This window comes from Pinus tabuliformis, chromosome 2_2, assembly GCF_031772625.1.
Source record: "Pinus tabuliformis cultivar Carrire ecotype Pingquan chromosome 2_2, CPIR1, whole genome shotgun sequence".
NCBI lineage: Eukaryota > Viridiplantae > Streptophyta > Pinopsida > Pinales > Pinaceae > Pinus > Pinus tabuliformis.
In genome coordinates, this window is record NC_142300.1 from 995,032,697 (window position 1) to 995,042,673 (window position 9,977).

The following is a 9,977-nucleotide window of genomic DNA, read 5'->3' on the forward strand; positions in this document are numbered from 1 at the left end:
ATGTGATCCCGGAGCTCGAGGCTTTTACAGTTGGCACCTCGGTAATGTTGAATTCGCGCCATAGGAGTCTACCATGCACACCGGCTATCGGACGGTCTTCAGAGATTGAGATGGATCGATGGTTGATGTCTCGCCACGAGTCGGTAAGAGTTACGATGCTTTATAACCCGGTTCCTTTTCTGTCGGAGTCCCATTTTCTCATTTGGCATGGTAAGAAATTGCTGCAGTCCTGTGACTTTGCGCGCGTTCTTACCTTTCCCCAACTGCTGTCATGGCGATACAGTGACTCAGGTATGCATTCGCCTAAGGTATACGACGCTTGTGATAATCTCCTGATCGGTATTGCCATGTTTACTTGTTATGGTTTCTTATCTCAGCAATTTCGAGCTTGTGAAGGTTTGCGTTTGTTTCAATAGCATTCTAATACAGTTCCTCATCTCGCTCTTGGGTTCTAACTCGTCTGCTGTTTAATGTTTCAGGTGCTGTCTATCATTCTATTGATGAAGCAGGTGGTTTCTTGCAAGCTACTGGCTACTCTCAGCAGGTATGCGAAGTTTCTGTCGGCCTTTTCCATATTTATTTCATTTGAGGCCAAGTCTGAGACCTTCTTCCCTTGAACAGGGATGACTATGCATGATTCGTTTTGATTCGATTCCTGCACTGTCTAGTGTTCTCTCTGTCGAGAGCTCGGGTTTCTTGCCATGCTCAGGCAGAACACCCACATCTGGAAACACGGCACATTGAGCTTGCATTATTTAGTTCAGGGTCTATATAGCTTGTGTATTTTTTACTCTAAGCCATTCGGCTTGTTTTACCTGCAGACTTTGGTTAAGAACATGTTCTGGTGTTAAATTCTATTTAAACCGTTTAATATTCCTCGTATCAAGGGGAGTTCGATTTTCTATTTGTTTACCTGTCATCTCAGACGGTGTTGTTTACTGTTATATATGCACAGTTTATTTCACAGAGGAATATTACGCTATTATAAAGTTCTCTTTGATTATACTATAGCATTGTGGATGAGAAACTTTATTCCTGTTGTGATGTTGCGGCACTCGTAATATACTTCTATTTTCATGATAAATCTCGTTTTGCTGTATTCGCATATGGCATAATGCCGCCTTGGATAAGTCTCAGTCTTTTTACCGAAAAGGGTTTCTTTAAAGAGTCGGTTTAAGAATGTATGTAATCATATTATCATGCAACCATGGATATTACAAGTGTAGACTTAAATAATAGCTGCAATGCGTTTTGTTAAATATGTCCATAGCCGTGCATGTATCCTTTACAGGAGTTCGACTCTCACTTCATGAGATTCTCGGCTCCCAGCTACGGCTATCCGAGACAGGGTTTAATCTGTATTTGTATTTCTTTATCATATGCATGCAATGAACTAATTATATCTTACTCCTTAAAATGCAATATCTTACCAGTTCCGTATTAAGGTTTAATACAAAGCGGTAGATGTGGGACATTGCCTTCTGTTAAGAATACCTGTACATTTGTTGTTGATGCTTTGTATAGAATGTATTTATATTTCATTCCTGAGTATGAAAATACAGCGGGTCTACGGCCCTATCTCTTCCGCGTTATTGGTCATTACTTGGATATCAGGGTTCTGATAGTTCGAATTGAGTTTATTGTTTATTATTCCATAAAAATGCAAGGGTTTACTATTGTATTCTTATTCTTCAAATGCGACCGCATTTGGGTCTGTTTTCATTACAGCAATAGTGTTTGGTTTCCGTTCTCTTTTTCTTTTATGCTCAGACAGAATAATAAACAACACGCTCTACTGTTTCCCTTTTTCGCAGAACAGTATATTAAATTAGCACAGAACTGTATAAGAGTTAACTCAGTAATTAAATAGTTTCATAGTAGGCCATACCTGCTACTCTGCAAACCTACTTGTATGCTTGTCAAACCGCCCGTCCGTAGGAAGATTCCTTTTCTGATCTTCCACCCCCAAGCACTTGCAGGTCCTACTCGACCGCAATTATACTGGTCTCGCCAGTAACGCTATCTGATCCTAACCAGACATAGCGTACTCAGGAAATTCTTTTCCTTATGCCATCTGATCCTAACCAGACATGGCATCAGTATTTTTCCTCTTTTTCTCTGCCATCTGATCCTAACCAGACTTGGCGTCCCCTTTTTCCCCTGGGGTCTCAACTACCTCCAGGTAGTTAGGGTTCCAATGTAATTGACTCTTCAGTTACTACCCATAATTAGTCACAACTCCGTTCAAATAGTAACCACACAGTTGTCTTTTTATTAACATAAATTCATAACAGGATTATAAATATAATTTCAAATAAAGTCTTTTACTCAAAATTACTTTCACAATTTACTAATGTTACTTTTCACAAGGGACGTTACATACTTTGATCATAGGATGTATCCTGTTAATTTTGAGTGTATTCCAAACTATTTTGGCCTGGAAGCAACTTCGCCTTCAACAACTGAGTAGGAAAATGGTATAATCATACTCAGCTCCCCAGGGATTCCTTGTACGATAACCCCAAAGAATCCAAAATAGCAGTGACTTCTGTTGTCACAAGTTAGTTATTATGTCCTATCGTATCAGAATTATCTCTGAGAGTTTTATTTTCAATAATCTCTTTAGCAGTGGCTCTTTTTTATTGCTACCAGGATTTATTAATTCAAGTTTTGGTTTTCAGTATGTATGTTTACTTTTCCGTTAGTATAAACACAGGCCTGGTGCTTTCAGCGAGTTGACTGCAATGAGCTACATGTTGTAGACTGGGCAATAAAATCCATGGTTTGCTTTGCACACAGGTCTGAGAATGATCCAAATTTACTATCCATTTAGTTACTTTTTCTAATAGTAAGACTGTATCACTTTATTACTCTTGGCACTAGCACTGACCTCACTTTCCTGCGGGGAAGATCTGAAAATAAATCCAAGTTAGATAGATTCTATTTTTGTGAAGTGTTTTGAAGTATAGGGCTTTCATAAAGTTATGATGTTTATGTTTAAAACATTAAGTTGAATTTAGGTTAGAGTTAGTTTATATCTTGGTTTAAGAAATAATATGGTTAATAATTCGATAATGGTTTCAAGCCAAATACAACATACCTATCAACAATTATTATAGACACGTATGGGAAAAGAAAAGAATAAAGCATCACGTATTTCTACTTTAGCTGTTTATTTAATTTGTATGCATGAGTTAGATGTTCAAAACAATTAACCATAGAATATACATAGTCATATAATCCAGAAACTATTACATCCGACCAAATTTTTAATTAAATCACATTATTTTTTGGCTAAATGACTAAAACTCTCGTGGAGAGAAGCTCAAAATTCCCCGTCATCTTTACATTTCAGATTATGGAATATTTAGGAAATCTCGGTTAATAGAATTTGATTCATTTTCTTCAATTTTATAAAATATTTTAGAATATACAATAAAATTACACTCAGATTAATTTCCCTTTATTTTTATAAAACTTATGAACAAATTCATCGGCTCTTTCATAGTATTCGGAAATTCATGTTCTTAATTGATGGGTTTTCGTTCGTGGTTTGGTTATCTGGACTGCACTTAATCCAGGTTAAAAAATAAAAATAATTCTCGTGTTTTATGCTTTCACAAATTGATTGTTAGACTTATCTCAACGCGCAATAAAAAACAGAAAAACATATTTATTATCCGCTAAATGCTTTTGGTGGGTATGATATGTACAGAACATCTAGTTCACATTATGCATTATGATGACAGTGTGAAAGCGCAATGAATGACAACATGACAATCCCATTAGTTTCTTCATTGCTCTCCATCTTATTTTATGATGATACTTTTCAAAAAAATATTAAACTTGAAAATATTAAACTCTTTTTTAAATGTGTTTGAATTTCATCTTATCACCTAATTTATACATAATACTTTTCCTAATCTTATAAAACAACTTTAATCTTTATTAACCATTATTATGTAAATTAAATATTAAAAATAAAAAATCATTATTATTTCATCTTATCACCTAATTTATACATAATACTTTTCCAGCTCCTACTTCATGCAATCCATTTGCTGTTAGCTAACTTGCAGTTGTCCCTCCAGACCCCGGCAGGGACTACCGCCACGGCAGTGGCTCCTGTTTCTATACACAAGATAACTGAGAAACCTATAAAGAAAAGAGATGGTAGTTTAGTCTAATTATATAATATTCTTTTTTTAATGGTCAAATTTTAACAATAAATAAAAAAACTTTCCATTAATTTTAATAATGATTGATTCTTGTAAAAGCTCCTAAAACATCATTCCATGATTTTAAAAATATTAATTTATGAGAGAGATTATGTATCCCTTAATAATACTATAATAATATTGTACAAATTATGATCATAATAAACGAGAATCACATTATAAAATATTTTGTATAGATTACTTACCCATAAAGATTTTATGCGTATTTATTCATGCTTGAAACAATAATGAGTAAGTACAAATATTACAAGTATATCTACCACCATGATGACATCATGTATGGTTTTTTCAATGAATAAACTACCAAGTAAGGTTTGGAATGGACCCATAGTGGTTTTAAAAATTGAAATTTATTTATTTATTTAATTTTTTCTTTTTCCAGATATATTTTAAATTTTTTCTATATATTTTTTAATAATATATATATCTATATATATAATATTTTTTTTTTAATTTGAATTAAAATTTAGTTGCCGTGTTACATTGATTCACCTTATTACGACAGGGACTCTCATAAAAAAACCCTGTTGGAGATGACAACCGACCTTTCGACCAGGGAGTGGTGGGGTCAGGCCAAAGAGTTGAAAGGTCAGCGTCGAAATTTTTTCGATAACTTTCTTGAAAGATAAAACCAAATTTTAAACGACGAAAAAAAAATCCATAGTGAAATCAATCATATCAACGGCGGGTAGTGAAATCTTGGAGATGACAAGCGACCTTTCGATGAAGTTGTAGTGGGTTGGGCCATGGGTTAAATTTTTCAATAACTTTATCGAAATTTTCCCATTGAGAGTTACTCCGATCAAACGACCTTTCGACGAAGTTGTGGTGGGCCGGGCCCCACAGACAAAAGGGATGGGTAGAAAAAAATTCCAGTAACTTTTTGTTGAAATTTTCCCATTGCTAGCTCAAGCTTGGAAGCACGCTACTCCCCCTACTCCTAATCTCCGGAAGTGAAATTTGCCCCTCATTTCTTTGGAGAAGTCAATACACACATTTCTTTGCCATTGCCTTGCAATTTCCTTCCCTCACCTCTGTACTTGCCGTTCGGATCCCTCCATACATTTCTTTGCCATTTCCTCGCCTTGCAAAGCATTGAGGTGTTCTTTGGGGTGTTATTTCAAGGCATCAATAAATATTGGCTTAAAACCTTTGTACATAAAATCCTGAGTTGAGTTAGGCTACGGAGGATTTGCAGGAAATTTAAAAACGGCTGACTTCTGGTGCGTCATTATAATATTGTTCACAGAAGGTGTTCGGATCTTCAGCCGAAGCCAAGAGGTGGTGTGGCACCATGAGAACACGCTAAAATCCATGGAAACTCTCAGCGAGGAAGCTAGACGGGTAGGTAACGGCTTCTATAATACCTGCTACTCCATCTCAATTAAGATCTTCGGATGCTGGAGCTCAGAAAACAGTGAAGAAGAAGATTCTGATCATCATGATTCTCAGAAGAGATGTTGTTCAATGTCAATGGTCAGTTTTCTCTACTGCCTGCAATTGTTGTCCGCTTCGACAATCGTGGGTTTGTCTCTCTATCGGCTACTAAGGCTTAACTACATCGTAGGTTCAATGGGTAAGGATATCATGAATCTGAAATCGGCTGTCATAATTTTGTACGCCCTGTCTCTGGCCGAAGCGTTTCTGTTTCTGTTGGAGAAGACCTACTGGAAGATCAGTGCGAAGAAATTGCTGGAGGAGGTGAACAATGCTTATGGCTTCAACTTCGACAAGCCTGAGCTCCACACTGTCAGACGTTTTCTGTATGATACATATTCGCGGTGCGTCAAAGGTAACCATTTTCGACGCTTCGAAGATGGAATTTGTGTCCTACAGCGTGGAGTTGCTTCAGTCCAGCAGCGCGGACGGGCAGCTGACGGGTGCTCGAGTACTGTCCGCGCTTGCGAGAAATGAGCAATTTGCAGAAAGAACTTTGAGGGCAATCGGAACCATGAAGGATGTGGTGGAGAGGCTTATCGACATGCTGAATTTCAAGAATGTGGACGAGAAGGAGATTCGAAAAGCGGCTGCAGAGATCATCTCCAAATTGGTGGAGAACAAGCGGCATTGCATTCGGGTGACGACCATCACTGGGTCGATGGAATCCGTAGCCACTCTGCTGTACTCAAACGACTCAAATGAAGGAGGCTTTGTTTTGCTGGGGCTGACCATAGTGAAAAAGCTGGCAGAAGAGCGCTCCAACCGCCATAAAATCAACATCAGCAGAGGGCTAATACCTAAAATTATCTCACTCACAGACTTAGAACCCAGCGACCTTCAATTCGAACCCAACGCCTTCCAACTGGAAATCGAGAGGGATAAGAAGATCCCCTTCGCAACCGAGGTGGAAGAGCTCGCTCTGCAGATCGTGAAAACTCTGGCCAGCACTACAGGGTCGACCGGGAAGGACCTGAGGAAAAGGATGTTGAAGATTGTCTTCGCCATAAGCAATCTCAGAAACGTTCTTCAGTGCACAGAAAGAGATGATCTGCGAATCCTGGCGATCGAGACGTTAACAAATCTTGCTCACGAACACAAGGGCCGTGAAAGAATTGGCCGTATCGGCGGAATTCTGCGTAAGCTCTGCTCTTTGTTTTTCATGGAGAGAATTAATAATAATGATGAAAAGGAGAAACTTGTGAAGACGGCAGGAGAAGCCCTGGGTCTTCTTTCGCTGGAGTCGGAGCCTAACTGTAAAAAGATGATGAGCATTAAGGTGCACCGTCACCCGAATGTAATGGCAAGCCTCATCTCCATGCTGAACGACGCCGTTAAGGGTATTCATGCAGCAAGAATTCTTCGAAATCTGCTTCACTACGCAGATGCAAATTACGTTAAACCGACTGAAATCACTGCACTGGCAGAGCAGGTAGAAGATTGTATTCAAATCTCAGCCTTTCGTCTTTGCAGTATGAACCGAAAAAAAATTCATCTCGTCCAATCAGTAATCTGTTATTAAAGTTGAAAATCTGTCACATTTGATGTCTAGAAATTAGATCTCTCTAAATTCATGAAAGGCTTTGTTTTCCAGTTATTTGTTAGTGAGATGCTTTTAGTTGTAATTTATTGTTTATTTGAAAATGGATCACAAAATTCTAAAATTTAGTATTTAATATTTTTTAAATTTATATTAAAAGTTGTAGCTTTGTAATGTGAAGTAAAGAATATCACAAAAATGTAAGATATGGTATTTAATATTTTTTAGAATTCATATTAAAAGTAGTAATAGCTCTGAATGTAAAGTAAGAAATATCAGAAAAATCTAAGATCTACCATTTAATATTTTTTTTAAATTGTATTGAAAGTGGTAACTCTATAATATGAAGTGAGGAATATTTTGTTAAAAACTGCATTTTAGGTTTAATGATATATATAAGTATAATCCTGAAATATGTTGCACTATATACCTTTTCTTAAATTAAATAATAATAAAAAAAAAATTTAAGTTTTATATTTTTATTGATATGATTATATTTTGAAGTAATTTCTGAGTATGTGGCCATTTGTATTGATATTGTCTATCATGGAGAAAGATAAAATCATTCATAGAATTTCTTGAATATTTAATATTTGCTAACGACTTAATGTTCAATTTGAATACATTACCAAACATGAATCACAAATTTTGTCAAACAAATTTTGATTTTCTGTGAAATATTCTAATTAGATGCTGACCTTTTTAAGATTGTCATGTTTTGAGTTGTATTACCAGTGAGATTTATTGCCTCCTTTGATTCATGGGTTTATGAGAGTGATTAAAACGACATCTCTTCGCGTGTTGAAGCTAGATTATATATATATATATATATATATATATATATATATAATATTTTTTAATTTTAAAATATTAAAAAATTATTGTCTTTACAATTATATATATATATATATATGAGCAAATGCTTTTTTTTTTAAGATAATATTTTTTAAATAAAGTAATATAAATGAATTTTATTAATGTCTAATAAATAAGTATTAGGCAAAATAGCAAGTATTTAAATTATATATATATATATATATATTAGAATTTAAAAAGAATTTATAAAAAAACTAATATCTATATATGGCATATTTTGATGAGGCAACTTTGTCTAGAGGTGGTTGTGATGGAGGGATTGTTCTCTTCCTATAGGAAAATCACTCTTTCAACATCCAGAGTGAGTTGGGCAAGGGTTCAAACAACTATGCATAAATTCTAAGCCTTGAGCTTCTTTTCATATTTTCCATTGAAAGAGAATGTAGCCAATTACAATTTTTTGTTGTTACATGACAAGTTACTAAGAAGATAGGTGACAGTGTTACAAAATATTTTCACAAGCCCTTCATAAAGGGTTGACAATAGTAAGGATAAATCTTCCATGATGAATGTCTCCTTTTTGTTTTTTTTTTGAGACGCTTTATATGAGATAGTTTTCTTAAAAACGAAAAAAAAAACTTATACAACGACAAAGTTTTTAGTTTCCATACATTTGTCAATAATCTGGACATGTAAGAGGTCTATATAAACTGACTAAATAGACTTTACTTAAATAGTAAAATTGATGATAAATAAAGTTGATCATCGTCACTTAATATGAGTTGACTCAACACTCTTATTTAAATAAAATCACACTGGAAATTATCTCTTTTTTGTATTTGAAGAAAAGATTCTCGGCCTTAAGCAGAAACATTTTTAGATATTGCAAAGGACCAAAAAGGACTTTGAATATTATTTACAAAAAATCCAATTTTGAGAATTAAATATTATTCGCAAGAAATCCAATATTTATTCATATCATTATCAAGGCTATAATACTAGATGATATGTTTTCAAATACATATAATTTTAATCTCATATCTTTTACTTTTCTTTTTTCTTCCTTTTTTTCTATGTAATTTATAGAGCATGCCCGTAAAATGTCTAAAAAATTAAACTCTTAACTTCTCAATAACAAAAGTGCTATTAGATCAAAAAATTAAACTCTTGACTTTCCAATAACAAAAATGCAAATGGATAAAATCAATTGAGCTAAGTTATACATTTTACTTATAAAAATATTATTTTCATTGTTTTTAATTAATTATATAAATTGCAATGAAAAACATTTAAATTGTACAATGTTTCTAAACCATTTATTATTTATTATTTTTAAATTCAAAATATTATTTAATTACTTTGAATAAAAACATAAAACATAACCTAAAATATTATTTAATTTTTCCTTTAAAAACATAACATACGGTTGTCATTCAAAGAAAATGTATATGAACGCAACTACATATTTTCCTATATTTAAATTTGACAATGGGTAAGGAGCACATATCACGGGACTTGATTTGCAAAACATTCTAATAGAACATTAACTTTATTATTAAATTAATATGGTATGATTTATGATGAGTGTTTTTATCAATTTTTAAATAATTTGTATGAGTATTTAAATAATTTGTATTGATATCGTTGGTGTGGAAAAGTGTCTCTGGATTTTTTGTATTCTTCTAAGTGGTAGGCCTCATAGTCTATACTGGTCTATTCATTTTAATAGCTTTATGTATAAAATGAAAAGGCACTAAGTTTAGTGTATGATGTTTAATATTTGCAAGCAACGTGATGCTGAAATGAAAACAGGAAATTACAGGTTTTGTTAGCCGATTTTGATAAGCTGTATTATGGTTTATTGCCTCATTTTATTCATGATGGTTTATTGCCTCATTTTATTCATGAGATTAAGAGAGTTTTTGAAACTTAACAACTTGGCAGGT

At 34.1% G+C, this 9,977-nt stretch overlaps 1 protein-coding gene and 1 long non-coding RNA gene across 2 annotated transcripts; both read left to right on the forward strand.

Moving 5' to 3' along the window:
* Positions 1–206: 206 nt before the first annotated feature.
* Positions 207–871, forward strand: LOC149196678 (uncharacterized). The gene is made up of 3 exons (XR_016254150.1): positions 207–291; positions 480–544; positions 622–871. It is a non-coding gene; the product is annotated as an uncharacterized LOC149196678 (long non-coding RNA).
* Positions 872–6,189: 5,318 nt separating this feature from the next.
* LOC149196679 (uncharacterized) lies at positions 6,190–7,197 on the forward strand. The gene has a single exon (XM_089408384.1). The coding sequence runs from the start codon at positions 6,190–6,192 to the stop codon at positions 7,195–7,197; it is 1,008 nt and encodes a 335-aa protein (XP_089264510.1).
* Positions 7,198–9,977: the final 2,780 nt, after the last annotated feature.